The sequence below is a fragment of the Macrosteles quadrilineatus genome, unplaced genomic scaffold (genome assembly GCF_028750875.1).
Source record: "Macrosteles quadrilineatus isolate MER2022 unplaced genomic scaffold, UCM_ALF_1.0 Scaffold_6__1_contigs__length_79288215, whole genome shotgun sequence".
Classification (NCBI taxonomy): domain Eukaryota; kingdom Metazoa; phylum Arthropoda; class Insecta; order Hemiptera; family Cicadellidae; genus Macrosteles; species Macrosteles quadrilineatus.
This window is the reverse complement of record NW_026542599.1, coordinates 70,784,450-70,809,741: the sequence shown is the minus strand read 5'-3', so window position 1 is coordinate 70,809,741 and position 25,292 is coordinate 70,784,450. Positions and strand designations below refer to the sequence as shown.

Genomic DNA, 25,292 nt, shown 5'->3' with positions numbered 1-25,292 from the left:
AGTAGGATTGTTCATGGAAATGATCATTACAATAAATCTTTATGAATTTTATAAATCTTGTATTTTTGTTAGAAAAAATACATTTTGTTAGCCTATTCAAACATGTACCGTACCTACATGATATATTATATATATATATTAATTTTGAACAAAAAACCCAAATACCAACTAACTTAGGCCTATATAAAATGAAAGTAAATTTATGCCCCTACATTAATATAAGTAGGTAGTTACAAGTTAAAGGAAAATATATAAATAGGTAAATATTTTATACCGTAGTGTTTTAAATCAAATTCTACTGCGCCGTTTTTATGTGGCGATCAAATAGTTTTTACAATGATGAAATGTTTCAAAAACGGGCTAAATGTAATGACCCAAACCTCAAGTTTAGTAAGTCTATGCTCAAGAAACAGTTTACAAACTAAATAAGTTATGTAGGCCTACAAATTACAACTAATAAATAGCCTATGATTCAAAGTGAAAAAGTCACAGTCACAAACCGCGATATTCGTTGTTGGTAAACAGTATATACAGGCCTAAGTTAAGTTCTCAAAAACGGCTAAAAATAGTGTCTCCAGTTTCTAAAAAGTAATGTCACATTTCAGTCAAGGCACAATAAATAATATCCAAACTAAACATTTGTACAAATTTAAAACGGATAGACTTCCGTATAAAAACAACCGAATGAAAATAGGCTATTGAATATTTTTTATCTGATTGTTTCATTCGATATATATCGTTTGGTTGGTTAGGTTAACCTAACCTAAAAATGAAATAATCGATGTATCAAAAAATCTTTATATCATTCGATATTTTCATTAAGTTAGGTTGTTTTTGACAACAGATACGGAAGTTACCCTTTAAAACTTAACATGATGCAAGTTAAACTAATACGCATCAAAACCCTATACTTTAATGTTAAGTAAAATCACATCAAAACTCAACTTGTTTAATTATTTACTTAAGTTAGTTGTTGGTCAACACAGATTGAGGTTAGTTAATCAGACAAACAGGCCTATTCACAAAAAGTCTATAGCTTCAGCACAAGTGGTGCAATCTAAAACAATTAGACTTAAATGCCACAAGAATTTCATGAACTTTCGAATGAGGTGCATTATCATATGGGATAATTATATATTTCAGTGAATAAAATGTGTAACGACTACGACTATTAAGTTATAGTTGCTCTGCCACTTCACGAACACATACGGTAACAATTGATTGATTTGTTTTGTTGTAAGATCATAATTATGTAAGTTAATTACGTATCGCTTATTTTTGCAGACAAATAATATCCCTTGTTGAGATTTTTTGAAACATAGCCTAAGTTACCATGTTTGTCAGTTTTGTGACACGTAAGTTACATGACTTCGCTCAAAATGTTCGTTCACTTTAGTGCTCAATTTACAGTGATCCCTTTGTGAGAAACTTAATGTTCATCTATGTCATGGGTAACCTTGAAAAACGTGACCATTATAGTCGCTGCCACTACAGAAACCACCTAGGTACTTACCGCAAATATTAAATTATAGTCACGCTGCCAGTTGGGGGGTTGTTTTATCTGTTATTAACTTAGGCCTAGGCCTAGGCTATAAGTTATTCCCTAGATTTGCATCAGTTAGCACTAAGTTTAACTTAAGTTACATAGAGGATAGGGCCTACACCTCCGGTAACCGGACGTGGATTAGGCGTCCGGCAGTGACGTCACCGGGTTGTGGGGGCCCAGAACGCCATAACCACAACGATACGATGTACAGCCATCGGTGTTCGTGGTGTAGTGAATAGAGTGCTCGGCTGATGTGCAATGGGTCCCTGGGTTCGAACTTTTTGTCAAAGATTTTGCTTTGAATGCCTTTCTTCTTAACTGTCCATCTTTTGTTAGGATTATTGGCATTTAACTTATAATTTTATTTTAAGAACAGAATTTAACCAGCAAGTTTGGTTGGTTAGGTTAAGACAGTAACTGTCGGACGCCTAATCCACGTCTGGTTAACGGATGCATAACTTTATCTGCAAACTTAACAACCATGCACTTTTCTATCTTGGCATATAATAGGCCTACCTTAAGTTACCTAGCCTACTTTGTATGGTCGCCATTTTAGTGAAAAAGTATTAAAGTCTTGGATCCTAATTTCAGTCTCCCATGTGTTTCAACTCTTATCCTATTTCTTAAAATGACCTAAGTTAGGCCTAGTTCTAAGTTATACTAAGCCTTTATTATTAATTGTTCTTCATTGGCTAGCTAACTTGCAGTATCCTATTAAGTAAAGGCGGATTCCCCGTCAAATCAAGGTCTAACATAGAAATTTAGGCAAGGTTGAGTAAGTTAAGTGTAGGCCTAAATAATATGAACAAGAAAATAAATCATCTTACCTTTACAAGTAACACATGAATTTGTCACCTTTCAACAATCAATTAGGCCTTAGCCTATAGAGAAATTTCCTTATCCTAAACCATGAACAATAACAATCGCCTATGTTATTTAAGTCTTTCTTTCCTTTCCTTTCCTTTATTAAATCCTTTCCTTTCCTTTCTGTGGTTATCAGTGTTGCCAATCCCTTTTTGGCAAATTACCCTCAGTCCTGCCCAAAATTACCCTCGAATACTCTCGAAAACCACCAACGTCGCAAAACTAGAAACTTTTACATTACTAGGCCCTGTTTCGAATATAAATTATTGATTTTGTATTGGAAAATCGAATATTCAAACAATTTATTCAAATCAAGGGTAAATGCAGGTATTAAGTGTTGAAAATATAAACAAATTACAGAAACCTAATGGAATAATAATTTACACTCGACGTTCTGCACCCACAGGCACCTCAGCTTGTGCATGCGCTTTGTAGCACTTTCCGAGGTAACTGTTACTTCTGATGTGTATTAGCTTCTCACAGATTGCCTGTGAAACTCTACAATTTCACACATAGCTCAACCTACCCTAGGCCTTTATTAACAATCACTCTTGTTTCTTGAGGAATCCGAAAAAAATAGATTTAGTGAACAGTTAAAACTTCATGTCATAAATAATTCATGCACACAGAACACACAACAATTTGTCAATACTTATTTAACAAATCACTTCAGCTTCAGAATACTCAATGCTCGTAGCAATTTCATTTTCATAAATCATAATATTGACTTTCATTCAAGCAGCTCACAAAACAAACACCGGAACACCTTCACATTCACAATGCACAGTTCGCAACTTAAACTGTTGAAAACTACTATCTAACCTGGTTCAAGAAAAGAAAGATATAGATTGAAGCTATTAAACAAATAGCTGGTATCCCAGGAAATGTTCTAAGTTCCAAGGCTTTCTGTGTAAGTGGAAGCATAGATGCCCTTGGGTACAGAACGAGTATAATTAATTTACTAATAGATCGTACAAACACTCATAAATCATGTATCAGACGACTGTGCAACACATTCCATAGAGTAATGACAATTATGAACATAAATTAATTATTATTACTGTATTAATATGTGTTGCACTCGGGTTGTTCAAAATACCCTTTTTTACCCTCGAAAATACCCTCGAAGGCCCAAATTACCCTCGAATTGGCAACGCTGGTGGTTATGTCGCTGTCGGAACGGAATCGGTCGGACGTCGGTGACGGTCGGGTCTGACTTAGGGGAGGTACGAATGAGGCATTAGTTCAAAATTCCTCCGTGAACAGCGCTGTAGTAGAGAGTACTTTGGCAAAGAAGGTTTACTAATCGCAAAAATAGTTCTGTTCATAAAATAAAATTATTATAAATGCCTCAAATTCAATATTATTATTTTTTAATTATAAAATTAAACTATCATAACCTAACCGAACTAACCAAACTTGCTGATAATGAAATAATATAACAAAAGTTTATTAATAGAAAAAATAATTCTGTTTATTAAATAAAACTAGAAATTGCTCTACTAAAATTTTATAATGACTTAATAATAAAATTAAACTGTCATAACCGAACCAAACCAACCAAACTTGCTGATAATAAAAAAATCTTGGACAAAAAGATAATACCACGAGCGGGATTAGAACCCGGGACCTTCAGCATATCAGCCCGGCACGCTAACCATTAGACCACCGAGGCCGATGACTAATGATCGTTTTGTTACGGTAATGGCGTTCCCTCAGCTAATAAGAAGCCCACAGCTGTCATCGTAGCCTCTTCTATACCTCCCCTGAGTAAATACCGTGACGGTCTGTCTTTTTTTTATTGCTTTGTACTTTTCTTTCTCGTTCTTTTTTTCAATTTGTGAAAAGAAAACGGAAAAGCTGGCACAAATAAAATAACATGTATCCACACTATTTTAACTAGAGTGGTACCACTATTTATTTATTTATTATTTATTCATATCAACGGTCAATCCAATACATAAATATGACAAAACGTAATATAACATGATATAACCATATAACTTAAGTTAGAAAGGGACATTTTTAAAAGCAATTAACAGCCAACTTGAATCAAATATTCAATAAATAATAGAAGAATAACATAACATAAAAAAATATCAAATATAACAAGATATGTGATCATGTACTTTCCTTCAACCATGATTATAAGTTAACAAATATAACAAAGCTATTACAATATAAATAGGAAATAAATATAACAATATAATAAATAACAATATAAATTAAATATGAAGTTAGACAATAGTAGGATGTAAAAAATTTATATCTATTTAATAGACAATGGAATTAAGAAATGAATAAATACCCCCGTCGCAGCAAACCTGCAGACTAAGTGAATTTCTATTTACCTGATTTAATTTTCAATCAAATCTATTCAAATAACATTATGTTTAACGAGTACTGCATCTAGGTTTGGTGCCTACAAGAAGGGTAAAAAGTGTGTTTTTTAGTAAAATATTAATAGCTTAGTATAAAATAAATAGATTTGCCAGGTTTGATCAAATATATACATAAACAAGCAAACTACAACTGTTTGCTTGTTTATAGATATGTTGTTTATGAATTTGAACGGATTGTGGTTTTGGCTTCTACTAAGGGGAAGGGACATTAAAATGAAAAAGTAAATCGGCCCCGAGTCCAGGTCTTACCGAGACTTACGGCAATAGCTTATTCCCTATATGGGAAATTCGCTAAAAGAAAAGAATAACAACTCTGAAAATCATAACATGGACAAGAACAACAAAATAATATCATATTTAAAACAATGAGGAACGCATGCTGTTAATAAGTTTTGTCTTGAATGTTTCATTGTCCATGGTATGAACTATATATATATATATATATATACCTATATATATACCTATATATATACCTATATATATATATAGTATGGTTTTACTTCCACCATGTATATATAGCACGGCAACCTACTGCAACCTTTAACTTCAGGTGACGGCTTGGTAGAATTGGCAACGTTGCAAGTTGCAAGTAATGTTTAGCACCAGTGCCAGACAGACAGACCCAGACCCCACTGGCACTGGACTGGACATCCCATAAGATAACAGATAACATGGCATAGGCATAATTGTGACACCAGCTCATCATTAATTCGCGTATTATTCATCTAAATTATTTAAATTACTTTTGATTTTCTAGCAGAGTTGCTGTGCCAGTGCCAGTACCACCTCCAGGTCCAGAGTCTAGACCCAGTTGTATTTCCATAATTTCTATCTCAGTTTCTCAATGTCTTTTATGCATTGTGGTGGTAGTAGTGGTAAATTGTTGTGGTCTTTCTTCTTCTTTGCGAGAAAATGTGACTGGTGGCTGGCTGTCTTAAGTGTCTACAAGATAGATCTCTATATAATATAGAGATCAATGGTCTACACACTACTAACTCCTACTGTACTGTCTCGTGTGTCTCCTTAGAGAGAGAGAGAAAAGAAAACAGGGAAAGAGAAGCAGAAGCAGTGAGGACTGTGGAGACTGGAGAGGGAGAGAAGAGAGTGAGAGAGCGATCTGTCATCAAAGATAGCCTGTTTCTGTCAATGTCAACTACTTTTGTTTAAAACTGTCTTCGTCAATTTTCGGCAAGGCGCGAATGTTACTTAATTCATAAAAATATACAATAGGCCTATTAAATACTTCTTCATTAAGTCAAGTCCAACATTAAAAGACAATTTAAGGCCTAGTTTAGTTTTTAGGTCCTATGTTGAAATGGCCTTTTTTGTGGACATTTCCAAGTCCCAAGAATATATTAGTTTTAGAAGTAGTATCCCTTTAAAAAAAATTGTAGTGGATACAAGCAGCAGGGTAAGTACAATTTTAATTAAGATGGGTTGATTTAATTTAGTAGTAACTTATATGACCCTAGTCTAAAGTATTCTTTAGATTAGGGTTAACAAGAGGACAACACAGAAATTATTATGCATAGTAAGGTGCATAACAATAAGGCTTTAGGTACCTACTATAAAGCACTAGCTTGTCCTGTTAAAGTTAGGTTTATAAACATCTGGATAGCTGAGTGGTTAAGTGCTCGCCTAACTATTAAAAGGTCGCCAGTTTGATCCTGAGTAAAGTCAAGCTTTTTCATGGTTTACAATTACAAACAGCTGTTTGGATAAAGATTCCTTTTTCTAGCTGTCACGTTTAGACCTCTATTAAATCGCATACATTAGATTGCAATTACAATAATATACGTTACTGTAAATTTAATTTAATAACTAGCTATGATCCAGGTTGGGAACTGAATATTCTGTATTACACATCTCGTGTGCTGTAGCTAGACCAGTTGTCTTGAGTTTTGAAAATCGGGAAAAAGACTGTGAATCAGTGTTGTACAGGACTGGGAAGCATACATTTTTTAAATCATCAGTGCCAAAAGCCTACAGCCTAGGTTTCCACTCATTAACGGCGTTTCGAATGCTGTTGTATCAAGTAAAATCGCTTTTCCAATATGTCACTTATATGGCTACCGCTGCTATCGCTAGACCATACCGCCAATAGGCCTATGGCCCATATCCTATTGATACATAGGCCAACCCAATTATCCACAACCAAATTTCGAAGACGACTCTTGGCACCGATACTTTTTCCAGGAACCAGTTTAATGTTAAGTTAATTATTGATTATTAAATGGAACAAAAAAGATTTAAATCCAAGTGACATTTAATTGCAAAGCATTTGGTTTTAACCCTCCGAGTGTTATGTGTCGTAAAAGCGGAAAACGTTAGAATACAACTCATAACACATCCGCTGTATAGTGTTATGTGTCGCTTATGCGACTCACAAACACTGTTTACGGCGAGGGCTCTGGGACTGACTGAATCGGACTGAACTGGATCGAGTTAGGTATCGTTTTTTTCAGCAGATTCAGAGCTTTCTCCTGATGTCTGTTTCTATACGCTTTTCATTTTAGTTCCGAAAATATTGTAGCAGACAGCTGACGTGCGTATTTGTAAACAGCTTGGTTAACCTCGCACCCATGGCTGATGTGTTTTATTACGTTTATCATAGTTTTAGTGTTAAAAATCAAAAGTAGTGATATACGTGGTGCATTATAAGAAGATTTAAGTGATTTTGAAGGGCTGGTTGATGATCCTGAAGAAGTAGGTAGTGATATTGATGTAAATTATCAGCCAGATTCCTAGCTATGGTTAGGCTATGCATTCTTACCGAAATCTGTTTTTTGCCCATAACTTATTTATTTGCAAACCTACTTTCTTATATTATTATATTTTTGGAATCCTCATAAAATTCTGAACAAAGTGGCTATTTTAAAATATTTGTAGACCTATAAATTATAACAATTTATTGAGCGCAAACATACATTTTTTTCATTTTATTTTATAATTTTTGAGAAATCTTAACCCCACAAAAATTGTTGAACATTTTTTTTGTAATGTTTTATAGGCCTATGTTACATTGAAGCCCATAATTTTTCAAATAAAATGATATATAAAACAGTATACTTTACATAGTTTTTAAGTTTCTAAGATACATTTTAATAAAACCCTGCGATTGCGCAATAAATGGGCGAACATTAAGACCAAAACTAGAGACACTTGGAGGGTTAAACTGTCAGATATTGTGTTTTCTAAGTTGTGAGTATACCTATTCCTATAATAGGTTTGCAAGCATATCTGGAAAACTGCACACTTAATATGCAATCCGTTAAACTGAATAGGGTATAATAATTTTTCAACTGAATACAAGATCCTCGTCCATAGAACAGGCACACAGCTAGTAGCCTATAAATTTGTAGTCATTATTTAGTTGTTATAATTAGATGGTTGGTCTTGTATGTATTCTTTAATATTTAACTACTGGCATTTTTAGTTAATTTAATGAAATTTTCAGGGTTGGATAATCTATGATTCTGGACCCAAGACTGTGAAAACTCCCCTGGTCTGTCTCCCACCTGCTAGCGGAACAGCTGATGTTTACTTTAAACAAATCTTAGCCCTAAGTGCCAAAGGGTATAGAGTTATTTCTGTAAGTATCCTATGCAATAGGCTAGTAAGTTATCTTACTCAGTATTAACATTGGCTTTTGGATTCCGTAGTAGACATTCCATCTATATGGACCAGCTGTGGAAAATGTTTGTATTTAAAAGACATGGTAGATTGAGTCATTAGAGTGCTCTACAAACTAAAATTCTAGTTTTTGCCTCAGTTTTTTTACAAAGTAGTTTTTTGTTAAAATGCTATAGGTAAGTCGTTTTATGTTACTTATCTGATACTATTGTAGTTTTCATCTTTGACCGTCACTATACATGAGTTAAAATACTACTGTACATCACATTATACACAACTAAAACCAATACAAATCAACTAAAACCAATCAAATATTTGTATGGTGATTAGATAGAATTTATTCCTTAAAAATTAACGTTGCCATAATTGTCAGGGTAGGAAAAGGTGGCTCTTCAAGCTCGGCCATAGCTTTTTGAGGTCCCTTCCGTACTTATGGTGGTCTTCCCTCTGCCAAAGCTTAACTTTTCTTCAGAAATATAAGGATGTTCTAGAAGTATTAGTTTGTCTTGGTTAACAAGCGGCGCTTTCAACAGATAACAGTATTAATTTAAATCAGCACAGTCTGTCGGTAACTCAATCAGGACTGGAACCCCTAAAAGAGTGCTGCCTTTCACTTAAAAGAGGGTGAAAATCATATGGCTCTAGCTCCGGGAGGTCTGGATTATTCCCCAGTGAGAGAGGGGCCTCTGGGGTCTCTTCCCCGTGAAATTATAAAAAAATAGTCTGAAAAATGTTATTTGAGCTATTTTTTTGCTAGGAAACTGTATGAACATACTTGGTCATTTATGGCTAGATTTTTTATAGGTTACGTTTCTTCCATTAAGTCTAACGGAGGGTGTGATTTTATCATTATTTGCTATGCCCCAATGCTCTTGGAACGCCTTATATAAATTACGCATTAATAAAATATTTACTAATTAGGCTTTTTAAAAAGACAAAATTGTCGGGTTATGAGTTTATTGAAACCGGCGGACCGGTCTGAGCCTGAACTAATTTTAACTATGATAATTATTATTCAAAAAATGGCAACAACTTCAACATCAGGCTGGAATGTCTAAATTCCCCAAAAAGAAATTAAAGACATCGGAACTATCCACTATTCTTGTGAATCACGGTTAATCAAGTTGCCTCTTAGTTAGCCCAGTGCTCTGCTTGCTGAAAATACATCACACGATAGGCTGTATGTGTTTAGTGTAAAGTTTTACATTTACGTATTTGTGTATTTGAAGGCAGAACATCCTGTATATTGGACAGTAAAGGAATGGTGTGAAGGATTCAAGAAGCTTATAGACCACTTGGAACTGGACAAGATCCATCTGTTTGGAGCGTCTTTGGGTAAGTGGGCGTACAGAATAAAACTGTTGCTACCCGCTGGGCTATAAATCGCAAGAAAAAGTTAGTATCAAAAAATTTCTCATATAAGGAAATAAGCTATTAGGTACTGTGTTTGTGATGGTAAGACCTAGATGCGAGTCCCATTTACTTTTTCATTTTGATATCCCCAAAGGCCAAAACCACCATCAGTTCCAATTCATATAAATCCCATGTCCGTTAACACAATAACTTAGATAAAACTCATCCAATTTTGATGAAATTGATTTAAAACGTATAAACCAACATTAATTTGAACGAGTTCACAAACCAGCATGACCATAGGAGCATGACCAGCATAGGAACCCCGGTTGTATCCCCGGTTTATGGTGTAAAAATTGGTTTTCCCATTTTTCACACACAAAACATAAAATTTTACAATTTTTTCACCAAGCCATTTTGTTGATCTTGAGGCATTGTTGTACGTTAAATGGTACGAAGAAAATAACATAATAGGCACTAGGCACTGTAAATTTAAAATTCCCAAGTTATTTTTATGGAGAATAAGTAAACTGTTTAAATTTACTTTTTTATGAATCACCCTATATGTATTCTGATCTAAATTGGCAAATTGGTTTATTTCATCCTATTCCTAAGCTATACAAATTTCACTAAAAACACATATTTTTTCTGTAGAAGCAAACCTAAGTAGGCTAATTGTTTAACCTAATATGCTATTTATATGGATAATGAAATTGTCATAATATTTAAGGGAAAATCCAATCAGGCAAATGGAAATTTGTTTAGTCTACAGGATTGCTACGGTGGGGGTGTTTTATATTTCAACATACAACTTATTCCATTTCACTGACATAAGAGTTATGTAATCCAGGCTTGTCTTGGCTCATGAAACCAGTTGGAGAAGAATTTTAAGGTCATCCAACTTTCGGTATTTTAGGAAAAGTCTGTTTGAGATTTGGCTGCATTTGATTGATTTATATTTTTTTTGTGAAAATCTTTGTGATCAATAATAGATGCCACTTTCACAATATGTATATCCAAAACACAATTTACTTTTCATAAATACTAGGCTAATTAAACACTTATTTTTTAAAGAGTGGATACATCACATATTTTTGGAATAAATCTTTTACTCTATTACACATTTGAAATAATATTACAAACTTTGAAATAAGCTAAAAATAATTAATCTGTAGATTTGTTAAAATTTTGTTTGTAAATATTTATTTTGCTAACAACCACATCTTTTTGTATTACAGTACTATTCTAAAAGTGTTCTCTTTAGTTTTAAAAAGTTTGTTTGTTAAGTATTAATGTGTTGGGAGTGAGCTGGTCTAGTGGTTAGAGCACAGGACTTCGGTCCAAGAGTTCCTAGGTTCAAATCCCGCAAAATCATAAATGGATTTTATCTAAGTGATAATGCCGCAACTCCTAGGTCTAGCCTGTAGTAATGTGAAAAACAATCCCGGGCTCATGCCTAGTGTTCTAAGACAAATAAGTGCTAATTTATCCAACTAGGCCTATTTGTCTTCAAATACACCTTTAAAGTTTTAACCTGTAAAATTATGTATATACATGAGTATTTATATAATATGTTATCGCAGGTGGGTTTCTGGCCCAGAAGTTTGCCGAGTACACTGCTAACCACCCGAGAGTTGCCTCCCTTGTGTTGTGTAACGCGTTTGTCGACACTTCCGTCTTCACATACAACGAGTCTGCAGCTGTGTAAGTAACAAGATGGTAAAGTAGACTTTTATGTGAACCAGCTGTAGCCTGTTGTTTAATCAACACGTTCACTGTGAATGATAAAGTAATCTCTTCACCACTAGTGCTTTCCAGTGTATACTCGTCAAAGTGCCGTTTACAAACTATTGTTCCAGTGTGAGGTTAAAAACTGCCGTGAGGCGTTGTTTCGCTCGCCAGTTTTATACTTCAATCTGGTAAAATTTGTTTTCAGATCCTACTATTTTATCGGTGGTAAGGATTGTTAAAAATTATTGTAGTCTGGGGTTTAGGCTTGGATCTAATGATATGCAATAGAATAATGATAATGAATGTACTGTAGCATTGTGGATGGAACCTAACCTTAAAGTTGTGCTTGGCAGCCTTTTTGTGGTATTTTTTTATGGTGTATCCGAATATTTTACCCCTGCTTTTTCCCTCCACTTGGTAATACTGAGGGCCGGCTAGCAGTATTGTTTAGTGCTGCTATCTGTTGGGTTCTTGTAAAACAACGTCTACAATGACTGGCATGCAGTATATGCATCTCATTTGGAAGAAACTAAATTTAAACGTTTTTGCGCACACATCCATGCAGCACATTAGCTGTTCACGCCACTAGCAGTGGCCAGGCATCGTGCATCGAGTCACTCACAGAACCACTACAAACAGTCTTAAATTCTAGGCCTATATTTACCTTTGATTTCTGTACAGTAACTTAGTTGAAGTGACATTAAAGATGCTGATTAATAAGTCGTCCTATCGGTTCAGTTTGACTGGGTTAAGAAGTTGTCGTATACGACAGAAACCTGTAATTGACATCAGAAACCCCCTTGTGACCCAATTGTGTATGAATTTGGAATAGAAACAAGTAGACATCCTTGGCTAGAAACTAGAAACTTTTTCAATTATCTATTGATTTTTAAACAGTGCATTGCTATTAAAATGAATTCTCAAAGAAATTTGCTTTCTAATTGCTGACAGATTCTATTTATGACGCCTACAAACCATCATTCATATTTTTACTCTTCCTTTAAAAGCAATGAATGTAGCCTATACCATTTTATTACAATAGTTATTTATGTACGAAGAAGTGTTTTACACTTATTTTGAGTATAATTGTGTGAAAAGATCCCCAAATTTTAATCAATGTCTTTCATTTTTTGCCTGCACTAGGCTATTTAACCCGATCCGGAATGGTTAAGGCGAGGATGAGTGTTAAATGATAGGAATCATTGTTTTTTTTTTTAAGAGGCTGGTGACCTCTTTTAACTTTCCATTTGTCCGTCCACATAGACTACAGATATGTGCGTGGAACGTATCCAGCAAAGCAAGGGGTGAGCCGGTACAGTACAAAGGTGAACTGTACTGATAAAATGTTTGTGGTAGTGGCCAGGATCCGAACCCATGACATTGCTGCCTTGGGCCCGAATTCCGTGATGCTACCAAGTGAGCCACTAACTCACCACTGACCAACTGACTTGATTTGTTACTGACTAATGACTGCTGAGTCCAGCTCTGAACAGTTAGACATTTTCTGACTTTTCTCAGGATTCAACTACCGACTCAATTACTAGGCGAGTGTTGGATTTACTCATCTACCCGGCTATACCTTTCTGCAAGTCTACATTTATCGACGTAGATCTGAAAGCTGTCAGTCCTGGTTCATTTTAATGGCTCGAGTATTTTGAATGTCACTTTGTTGATTTAGATCATTTTTCTTGCCTGTAATAGTTTCATTTGCTTGTAGATTTTGGATGTTGCCTTCTCTGCTTCTAAAAAAGATGGTGATGGGAAACTTCACCGCTGAACACGCTGATCCTCGGATAATAGAATCCGTCGACTTCATGGTAGAACGGGTAAGTCCATGTTAATAGTCTCAGGGTATCTGCAGTTGTTAGACTTAATGGTTCAACAATTGTCATATTTTAACGTTGGTTAATTTTTTACTAAAAGATAAGTTAAGCAAGAGGGTAGACAGTTTCGAACCATATCCCCTTTCTTTTTTAAATCCAATTGATTAATGTATATCAGTGCTGGTCTCAGTATTCTATTTGGGGGGGGTGCTCCTCTTTTCCTCAGTAAAATGTTAAAACGTTCAGACAAAAAATATGGTCCACTATTTCGGTTGTGATGGGGGGGGGGGGGTCGTCGTCCCCAATCCTTTCCTGGGACTGATTGCTGTTGCTTGTTTACTGATGCTGATTCTACAAAAAGAACTACAATATTGAAAATTTATTTGGGTGCTCTAGATTCTTGCTTGTGGATTTCAGTGGAAGAAGTTGTATATTTTATTCCTGAGATTACTGATAAATATATGATTTTGTGACCAAATTTAATAGTTTATTTGTACCCATTAATGATCTACTTTCCTGCATTTGAACAGCACAACTATCTGAATTAAATTTTGAAATTTTGATAACGATTAACTCTTAAGTTCAATATAAGAATATCAGAGTTATATTCTTAACATCACATGCAAACTTTTATATTCATCTTTGAAGTCAAGTAACTATGCTCGTCAATTTAAACATACTATATGCTAACATATTTACATGAGTAGGTAGTATGTTTTTGTCATATTTTAATCAGGCCAAACGAACCACATTTTTTTTATTTTGGTCATCAAAGATCTCCACGTTTTGGATATAAAAACGTTTTTAAAATGCTTCAATAAACTGTACAATGTTTTTGTTTGATCGTCTAAACAAACAACTGTGTTTTGTGAGCAAGGGATTTCTCCGAAGCAGCTTTTATCAGCATTGATAAGACTTTAGGGTCAACTCAATCTGGAACTAATGGAGACTAAATTGTTATTAGTTTACTCGCTATTTTTAGAACTGTTGGAACAATTTTCCGTTTTAAAAATGGTAATAGCCACATATTGTAGGAAATTTTTTTCCGTTTTTGTTTCTAAGTGTTGTTTTGTACGTAACTTCTTTTGATATGTTGATTCCCATCTGATCACCAAAGTCAAGAAACATTGTGTTAAGTACTTTGAAAATATTGAATAATTGTCGCCAGTAGAAACAGATAAGATTGAAACCCTAATCTTGTTTTAGATACAAAGGAAGAACAATCAATATTTTCTATGTAAGTGAGTGAGAGTTCCTTATATTTATCGGGGAATGATTGGCAATTCTATCTGTGTTAGTTCCTGTCAATGTTCTTGGGGTTTCCAGGCAATATTTATACACTTGTTTTAGTTGTTTTGCAAGTAATTAAATTGAAAACCATGTTTCTAGCCCTTCCATCTTTGTCTTCTACCATGGTCACAAATACACTGTCATCTTTTCCTCAGCAATCGCAGCTAATATTTTAATTGCATAATCATTGTAATGTAAATACTGTAGCAACTAAAATACCACAATTTTTTCTAAAATTTCCTAAACTATATGAATTCCTACCATCCGAAAGTGGTATTGTATGGCCACAATCAATTCCGATGATTGGAGATCTACTGTAATGATATTCAATACAAATTTATATAGCAAATCCATCATTTGCACAGCACCAATCTTCGGTTAAAAGTGTTAAAGGGTCCGTTTTCTTCGCAATGTCGCTGAAAAGAATTAGTTGTTTTCAATTCAGGAAATATTAGTAACAACACTAACAACTAACAAGACTTGTGGCACACCCTGGAAATAATTGTGGGGGGGGGTCTGGTCATTTACTCAAAATGCTAAACTGAAAAATGCCAGGTGATTTGTCCCAATATAAGGATTATAGGTATAACTATGAGTTCAATATAGAAAATTAAAAAGATTACAAGAAGATTGCGAGGTTAGGTGAAAAGTCATATCTATCTTATTTTCCTCTTTAAGACAGATAATAGCACAAATGGTAAACGTAACTGTTTTTATTCAGTCTTGGAAAAATTACTAAAGAACAATACATAATACAGGTGGCTGCTAGTGAAAGTGAAAGAGCTGAATGAACCTGCAATTGATCATTTGAACATTTCCCAGCCAATATTTCCACTGGATTTTTGTGTACTATAAGAATTGCAAAGTTACTCTAGCAATACGCACTGAAGCCAATAACTACATCACTACTGTGACAGGAATTAACATTCATTGCAGTTTTACAGCAGATGTATTTCTTTTTTGCTCCATTGTAGAGTTTTTTGGGATTTTTTTATAGGAGAAGAGAAAGTGTGGTTATCAAACATTTTTGGGAAAGCGGTAACTGGGTTCTGAACCCATATTATTTGTGGGCGCTGCTACACACCATAAAGCTTTCTATAGGCTATTCATTAACTTAGGCCTACAAAATTCCTTTGGCTACCAAGTTAGCCCACATTGAACTGAAAGTCATTTTTATTTCTTAATAAAGATAATTCCTAATTTGTGTTTTGTTTCTGTCTAATAAGGTAAGTCTTTATCTTAATCTTATAATAGGCCTATATGAATTATTGAATAAAGAGATTTGGTATGTTACAATATATAATTTATTAATGAAATACAAAAGATAAGTTATTGGTTGAATTAGCTACAGGGTAAGTTAACAATGATGGTAAATTTTCAAAATGGTGGGGTTCCAAAGTGGATAAAAGATTCTCTAGGCTTATATTGGGCTGGTTTCTTCTAAAGTACTAATTAATATTCAAATAGATGACCTCTTAATCTCAGGGAGGGGTGGTCGTGCCGGTTCGAATGATATATCAGGCTTCTTTAAAATGTAGATAGGCCTAATTTAATTTAGTTATTATTCTGAAATACTAGGTTCGTGATGCTATTAATATAGGCTAATATGTTGATGTCCAAAGAAAGATTCCAAATGGTTTCACTGAATTTAATGAAATAAAATAGAATTTGAAGATTAAATTTTGAATAAAAGTTCAATTTGAAATATGTATGTCTTGATGAGTTAAGTTAATTAGGTCTATTAGGCTATGCTGATCAAATGTCCAATGAAGATTAAATTTGTCCTTAGTTAAATAAGATGAATGATGGTTACCAAATTTGGAGTGTCTGTCTTCTTAAAATTTGGTACTCTTCAATGCACTTGTCCAATACTTTTGGATGATAAGAAATTTAAAATATAATACTTTAGGATTATGAATTTAGTTTAAATCACACAATATCCAATAGAATGATGTTCACACTGTGAAGAGTTGGCAGGATCTGGGGAGAGGCAATGGTAGAAGCTCAGGAAGTCCATGTCCATTGTTGAAGTGATGTACAGCTGGTTAATTTACATGAATGACACTTGCCACAGTAATTTTGATTTTCTTTGGATAATTTTGAAAAGTGATACTATATTTAAGATGTTATTAATATATTGCAATTTTCTTACAATTATATATTATTCTAAATAAATGATTATTGTTGGTTTTTGATGAGTAATTAATAGGTATGGAGAGAATTTGGATAAATATTATATTGTAACGTAAAATATGATGATGTTTCTGTGGGGTGATGGGATATTATATAACATTGAACACAATTGGATAAAATAACACATTAACAAGAGGAACATATTAAATAACCGATAACACATTATCAGGGGCATTAACAGACATTGTGAGAGAAAATATACAAAATAAAGAGAAATTAATGTTAATGATGAATGAATGACATGTAATATTACAAATTATCCCCACAGAAATCTGTATGCTATGAAATGAAATACAGATTTCGACAAAATATGAAATGGAATCATGAATCATTAATATGAATGATACTTAAAGATAGGCATGAATAACATTAAATGATTGATTTTCTGGATGATAGAACATTGAGTGATAATACAACAAAATTATAATCTAAGTTAACAAATATGTAAGACAATAAAATTAAAATGGGGAAAATAGAATAGAGTGTTCATGGCCTGACATGGGAAGAAAGGGATATTATGGCTGTTCCATACTGTTCAATATCAGATAACTTTATCGTTTCTTTGTTATTAAGGAGATCACAGTTTATTAGTAAGTGAGTATTGTTTATAAACTTTATCACCTGGGTATCAGTTTATGGAAAACACAATTTATGGGGTCACGCACTCGCGATTAAGGTCCATGGCACAATTTGGTTAGAGATGATGATGCACAAAAGTCTGTTGATGGATGAAACACATTATGAAATTTATTGATATAGAATGTCTTCGAAGGTAGGGTCATCATTATCTATCTCGTCGATCACAGCTTCTATTGCTCGGGTTGGTTCCAAATATTTCTTGAGGGCTGATATATGGTAGGGGCCGTATAAAACATCTTCGTCTTCTTTAGTTGGTATTTATTTAATAAACTGCTTAATGTTTCACGTTCTTCTGCGGTTATGTACGTATATGTTGCTAGGGAATACTCTATTTCTTCTTGGGTCAATGTTTCGTCTTCGATTGGATCTGTTTTTCTATTTTTGAAGTTATTTATTGTGCTGTTAAATTTATTATATATTGGATCATCGTGATATACATCAAACGTTTCATCATTAAAATATTCATTATTTGGCCTATGGCTATCATTAACTATTAAGTGACATATTTGTCCCTCTTGGTTGCACATACAAAACTTCAAAGTAACATTGTGATTATTTATCTGCATATCTATTTCATTTGTGTTGAAATTCAGATCCATTTTAAGATTAGACAAAACATCTACTCCTAGTATTATAGGTTTTATTAGATTTGGTACAATAAGATATTCCAATGGCAAGGTGTGTTCTGCAATTGTGGTGGGAACGTAAATAATTCGAGAGACTCTTTTAGATCGCTCAGTTGTAGCAGTTTTGATTACTGTGTTATTAACTGGAAATTCTTCAAATGGTGAAATTTTGGATTTGTTTTCATTGAACCAGGATTCTGATATACAAGTTATTGATGAACCAGTGTCGACTAATGCGTTTACTCTAATATTATTAAGTTTGATGCTAATTTCTGGGCAACTTATTTGAGTGAAATTTAGAGATTGATTATTTTCTGAATCATTTTCTAATAAGAAGTTCTTATCGCACATTATACTTTGGGATTGAAGATGATTTATTTCATTACCGAGACTTTCATAAATAGGCGCTGTAATTTTAGAGTTAACTAATGATAATTGACCCTCTCGGTTGTCGCTTACAGCGCCGAACCGTTTTCCTGTATATTTGGTGCAGGATGAGTCTGTGGCTCGTAACTGTGTGATGATTGGTTGTTTGGAGGAGCACTTGGCACGTAGTTATTTTGTCTCATTACTGCGCAAAGCTGAGCTTGTTCTTGGGTTGGGTGGTTTCTGTAGGTCCGTTGGTTGTTGTCACCGTTACGAGGAGGATATTTGTCTCGTTGATATGGTTTGTTTTCATGGTTTCGGTCGTAAGTAGGATGATTGTAGTTAGGACGGTAATTTTGATGATTTGGATAATTTCTGTGTTGGTGATTGTTGTTGTATGGATTGTTGTGATATGAAGGTATCTTGGGTTGGTACGCTCTCTGATTCTCGTAGCGGCCGTTTTGATGATAAATGTGTGGTTGTTGATTTGGAGTTGTCGGTCGGTTGTTGGATGAGCTGTTGTGATTCTGGTTGTTGGTGCGTGTCTTCTTTGGTCCGTCTTTGAGGTCTTCACGTTGTAGAAGTCTTTCTAATGCACGTACGGTGGTTATGTTTTGTACATTGATGCAGTCTTGTATGATGGAGTCAAATCTCTCTGCCATCAGTGTCACAATTTCTTCTTCGGTTAGGCAAGGGCTCATAGATTGGAGTGAAATTACACGTTCTGTAAGGTATTCGCTGCGGCTGAGGGTACCATTTGACCGGTATTTTTCTGATTCGATTTTGGCTCTTAAGCTGCGTTGTACTTCTCTTGACCAGTATTTAGCTTCGAATTCGTTGGAAAATTGTTCCCAGGAACTTAAGTCAGTCTTTACAAGTTGTAGCCATCTTGAGGCGGGACCTTCGAATGAAGTTTCTAGCAGGTCTTTGAGATATTCAATCGGGTCATTATTACTGTTTCGCTCAAGTCCTCTGTCGTAATATCTTTTCAATTTATTAATATATTCTTTTGGGTTGCCACTTCGGCCGTTGAATTTTGGTAGTTGTCGGTCTTTCTCTTCATTTCCATTGCATATAATTTTGATTGGGCCTTGGAAGTTTTCAAATGTTTTGCTCTGTTTGAGGGTTTCCACTTCTTGTTCACATTTTATTAGATTGTGATTTAAATTTTCTATTTCAGCTTGCTGAGATTCTAAAGTTTTGTTTTGGATGGTGAGTTTTGGGAGAATTTTGTTTTGTATAATAGCCAAATTAGCTTTAGAATTCTGTTCGGATTCTTGCCTGGTTCGTTGAGAAAGTTCTTCAATTTTTTGGTCAAAATTCTGTTCATGCATTACCAATTGTGTTTTGACAGCAGATAAGATGTCATTTTGTCTCTGTTGATTTTTATTATCAGATATTGATTGTTGTTGTGTGAGATTATCAATGACGAATTGTCTCATTTGATCTTGTGATTCATAAATTTTTTGTGTGAGTTTCTCATTAAGTTTAATGATTTCCTCAGCTTGTGTTGTCTGAGTGATCTTAATTGAGTTTATTTCGATCTGGAATTTATTTTGACTTTCACGATTTTCTGAAATTTGAGTTTCTAGCGCGTTTCTGCAAGCTTGAATTTCTAGGCTATTAGCATCAATTTTATCATTGAAGCTTTGAGTGAGTTCAACTTTTAATTCATTGAGTTTGCTGTTGATTTTACTGTTAATTTTAGCATGGGATTCATTAATTTTGCTGTCAATTTTAGCATGGGATTCGTCAATTTTGTTGCTCAATTTAGTGTCTAGTTTAGTCATGAGGGCAATTAAAGTATTAATATCTGATGGTGCAATTAGTGTTGATGTGACAGTTGCTGTTGCACCGACAGTTGCACTAGGGTTGTTCCGTTGCCGTGTTGTTAGGTCTGGGTGACGTTCGTCGGCGTCGGCTATATTCGGTAACGATCGGCTGTGTTCGGGTGCGGGTGTCTGAGTTATTGATCCGCTAATGTGACCTTGGCTATCACCTGGCATTTGGGAAACATTCAGACTTTGTTTACTGGACAGTTCAGTGGCAACATTTGCAAACAGACTTGTAGGAATGGGGATACTAGTGTCTGATTGGTCCATGGACTCGTTGCTCTCTTCCTCTGTGAGTTCTGATGTCTGCTGTGGATGTGTTTTTTGTTCTGTGTCCGTGCGTGTGATGTCATCAAAATGGCGACCTTCTTCTTCAATCTCGCTCTCGCTGTCAGTGTTGTTGTAGTCGTAATTTGGGTTTAGGTTAGAATGTTTACGGTTGGGTCTTAAATTATAACCTTTCTCGGCCATGATTAATTATTGTACTAATTATGCGAATTGTGCGTGATTAGTTAGTGTTTTGTATAACGGCTTTGTGTTGTTATTGTGGTTGGGAATATTAATTACGGGACGTACAATAGGCTATGGGTTCTTACAATCTAGTACAACTTAAGGTTAACTTAGCTTAAATCGAAAATTGCAATATTTTATGACTACCGTAATATATCATTCGAAAGCCGACACGTTGGGTCGCCAAATTTGCTACACACCATAAAGCTTTCTATAGGCTATTCATTAACTTAGGCCTACAAAATTCCTTTGGCTATTAAGTTAGCCCACATTGAACTGAAAGTCATTTTTATTTCTTAATAAAGATAATTCCTAATTTGTGTTTTGTTTCTGTCTAATAAGGTAAGTCTTTATCTTAATCTTATAATAGGCCTATATGAATTATTGAATAAAGAGATTTGGTATGTTACAATATATAATTTATTAATGAAATACAAAAGATAAGTTATTGGTTGAATTAGCTACAGGGTAAGTTAACAATGATGGTAAATTTTCAAAATGGTGGGGTTCCAAAGTGGATAAAAGATTCTCTAGGCTTATATTGGGCTGGTTTCTTCTAAAGTACTAATTAATATTCAAATAGATGACCTCTTAATCTCAGGGAGGGGTGGTCGTGCCGGTTCGAATGATATATCAGGCTTCTTTAAAATGTAGATAGGCCTAATTTAATTTAGTTATTATTCTGAAATACTAGGTTCGTGATGCTATTAATATAGGCTAATATGTTGATGTCCAAAGAAAGATTCCAAATGGTTTCACTGAATTTAATGAAATAAAATAGAATTTGAAGATTAAATTTTGAATAAAAGTTCAATTTGAAATATGTATGTCTTGATGAGTTAAGTTAATTAGGTCTATTAGGCTATGCTGATCAAATGTCCAATGAAGATTAAATTTGTCCTTAGTTAAATAAGATGAATGATGGTTACCAAATTTGGAGTGTCTGTCTTCTTAAAATTTGGTACTCTTCAATGCACTTGTCCAATACTTTTGGATGATAAGAAATTTAAAATATAATACTTTAGGATTATGAATTTAGTTTAAATCACACAATATCCAATAGAATGATGTTCACACTGTGAAGAGTTGGCAGGATCTGGGGAGAGGCAATGGTAGAAGCTCAGGAAGTCCATGTCCATTGTTGAAGTGATGTACAGCTGGTTAATTTACATGAATGACACTTGCCACAGTAATTTTGATTTTCTTTGGATAATTTTGAAAAGTGATACTATATTTAAGATGTTATTAATATATTGCAATTTTCTTACAATTATATATCATTCTAAATAAATGATTATTGTTGGTTTTTGATGAGTAATTAATAGGTATGGAGAGAATTTGGATAAATATTATATTGTAACGTAAAATATGATGATGTTTCTGTGGGGTGATGGGATATTATATAACATTGAACACAATTGGATAAAATAACACATTAACAAGAGGAACATATTAAATAACCGATAACACATTATCAGGGGCATTAACAGACATTGTGAGAGAAAATATACAAAATAAAGAGAAATTAATGTTAATGATGAATGAATGACATGTAATATTACAGCGCGCCGGGACTCAAACACGCCCCTCCCGCAGCGAAGTCTGAAATGTAACTCGTGAACAGTGTTTGTTAGGTGATCTGTGCAGTATTGGCAGATATAAAGGCTTACAGCTTGGAGGTTGGACAGTTGGACAACCTGTAACAGCAATACTTTTATTTATCAATTATCGGTGGTAATTTTTGTTTCGACAGTTGGACAGCCTGTCTCAGCAAGACCTGGCCAGCCGGTTGACGCTTAACTGTGTCACTTCGTATGTGGAGCCGCACAAACTGAGGTACATCGAGCATGTCACCATCATCGATGTGTTTGACGAGTACGCACTCTCCAGCCCTGTTCGGGAAGAAATTTACAAGTTTTACCCCAACGCCAAACTTGCCCATTTGAAAACTGGCGGAAACTTTCCGTATTTGAGTCGAAGCGATGAAATCAACCTCCATCTCCAGGTAGTGTCACATATTTTATCACTTAGCTATAGTGTTCCAAATATATTGTAGGTTAAGAATATACTAAAATAATTAATCTTGACTTCCGCAACCAAGTAAAAACTTTTCACTTTTGGATACCTTGACATTCCATCTACATGGACTAGCTGTTGCAAATTTTTGTTGAAAGTTTTCCTTTGAGTTTCGATTCATTACAATTTTGGTGTATCGAATCAGCAATTGACACTAGTGTATTTTGTCAGAGGCTCATTTATTAAGCTAGGTTCATTTTTATTTTAACTCTGACTATAGCTCTAACTAAAGCTTACACTAACTAAAGCTTACTGGTTGCTTACTTTTATCAGTGGTCAAAGATACCAATTACTTAACTTGCTAGATACATTTTTACTCTGTTAACTATCATTTAAATAAACCAGGTTTTAACTAGTTTTAGATTTCCACATTATAGGAATCTTTCTATTTCTATCTTGTAAGCCTAGTTTAGACTCTTTTGGGAATAAAAAATACCTAATAGCATTTATTTTACGTACTTTAAACTACAAATCGTAATTAATTACTGTAAAAAATTTTTGTCGGAAATTCGTTTCAGATTCACCTCAGGAGGTTCGAAGGCACTCCTCTCACTGCCAGGGAGATTGATCAGAAACAAATCGGAGCATTAGACGCGACGGACTGATAGCTACGCAAGCCACTCGTTGCCTTTTCTCATTGTGATCTTTCGTCGTGATGCTGCAGTCGATGCCTTTCTTTGGTAAACACGTTGTATTGTTAAATAGTCAAACTATTTTTATAGCAGATTTATTATAGCTGTATTTTACTCGCTACGAGGTGCTGTAACTCTCTAGTCGTCACAATCGACAGATATTTAACCCTCGGGTTTGCAAAGATTTGTGGTTTTTTGTTCTGTTGGAAATCGGTTAACAGTGGTTTCCTGTGCTGGATTTTCAGAGCTAGTGAAAATGGTAAATATTGTCTTGTATTGTTACTGTATCTAGGATTTTTTGTGTGAAAAACATGTTATTTTTTATATGTTGGAAATATATATTTAGGCTATTTGGGGCAAAGTATGATCTCTAAGAGGTAATGTTGAGGGGTAATTATATTTTAGGATTCGTTTTAACATCTTTTGCTGTTCAATTCAATCTGGTTGGCCTACATACAAGAAATAATTTCAATTTAATGTTAGTAGAATAACTGTAAAATAGGTAGGTAACCATATATTTTGTGTCAACAAAATGAAATAGGCCTACTTTAATTGGTTGTTTCAACGAAGAGCATTTTGTTAAGCAATTACACAGTGGAGTCCAAAATTATCTGAATAAAAAATTGTTGTTCAAGCCTAACCATTCTTGAAATAAGCATTATTATGAAAACATGATGTTTTTACAAGCTCATTATGTATTGTTGGTCTACGTTTTTTCTTCTATATATCTGATTTCCTTAACCCTCCAAGTGTTATGTGTCGTAAAAGCGACTCATAACACACTTTGTGTAGTGTTTTGTGTCGCTTTTGCCACTCACAAACACTGTTTACGGCAAAGACTGAAAGTATGAAATTTACACAGCCGAAAGCTAAGAGACACATTTCCTAAATTAGATTACTCATTAGAATCTTTAAGCCCCTGAATAAATTAGAGACACCCATCATTGAAAATTTATGCGTGAGTAATTTCACACAATTGGGTATGATATAGTTGGGTTGCTGGTAATGGCAATATTACTTATAATAGTTATTACTTATAATATAAAAGTAAATGGCTCTATGACTGACTAAATCGGATTAAACTGGATAGAGTTAGGTATCGTTTTTTTTCTAAGCTTTCTCCCGAGTTCTGTCTCTAAGCGCTTTTTTTTCTCGAGCCGATCATAATTGTTGTAGCAGACAGCTGACGTGCGTATTTGTAAACAGCTTGGTTAACCTCGCACCGATGACTGATGTCAGGGGTGCCCATCCCCCCCTAGACTCATGACGCACCCCCCCCCCAATTGAACAACAGCCCCCCCACCATAAATGAGGGACACAACAAATGTGAAACATTATTCCCCCACCCAGCATTATTTGTAAAACTAAAAGAAGTTTGATACATTTTTTAGATATTGAAAATTCAAACCCAGTTAATCTATATAAATAAAGTTATAGTTTCGTCTATACATTGCTGAGAATTATCCATATTTTGGGTTTTTTTTTGTTTTATACATTGAAGAAGTTGAAACATGTCTTATCTCAATTTATGTCTGTCTGCCTCGGCCCAGAAGGCATTTTACGTAGCCTACTCTAAAGAAAACTAGAGTACTAAATATGATTGTAATGGTTTAATTGTATTCACAGGATTGGCGAGAGTGTCCTTAGCCATTAAAATATGTCCTCACTATTTTGGAAATAAAATAACGGACGATCAAAAACCCAATTTTGTGTGATTTTCAAGTTTTTTTTCTCTATGTTTACTACATACGTCATTTATGAAATACTGATAATCTG

The 25,292-nt window shown here is 34.4% G+C and overlaps 2 protein-coding genes across 2 annotated transcripts in view; one reads left to right on the top strand and one right to left on the bottom strand.

Annotated features, from left to right (window-relative positions):
* Window positions 1–2,720, bottom strand: part of LOC128997322 (DNA ligase 4) — a 46,654-nt gene extending 43,934 nt beyond the window's left edge. The window contains 1 exon segment of the mRNA XM_054422956.1: window positions 2,374–2,720. The gene's annotated coding sequence lies outside the window, so the exon portion shown is untranslated.
* A 3,195-nt stretch (window positions 2,721–5,915) lies between these two features.
* On the top strand, window positions 5,916–24,699 carry LOC128997316 (maspardin-like). Its single transcript, XM_054422949.1, has 7 exons — window positions 5,916–6,223; window positions 8,270–8,404; window positions 9,675–9,780; window positions 11,382–11,502; window positions 13,247–13,355; window positions 22,562–22,813; window positions 23,403–24,699. The coding sequence occupies exons 1-7, from the start codon at window positions 6,128–6,130 to the stop codon at window positions 23,487–23,489; spliced, it is 906 nt and encodes a 301-aa protein (XP_054278924.1). The 5' UTR covers window positions 5,916–6,127; the 3' UTR covers window positions 23,490–24,699.
* Window positions 24,700–25,292: the final 593 nt, after the last annotated feature.

Coding starts and splice junctions, on each gene's coding strand:
- LOC128997316 (XM_054422949.1), top strand. CDS start 6,128: ATGGCCTTTTTTGTGGACATTTCCAAGTCCCAAGAATATATTAGTTTT. Junction 8,405..9,674: donor AAGGGTATAGAGTTATTTCT/GTAAGTATCCTA, acceptor GTGTATTTGAAG/GCAGAACATCCTGTATATTG. Junction 11,503..13,246: donor TACAACGAGTCTGCAGCTGT/GTAAGTAACAAG, acceptor ATTTGCTTGTAG/ATTTTGGATGTTGCCTTCTC.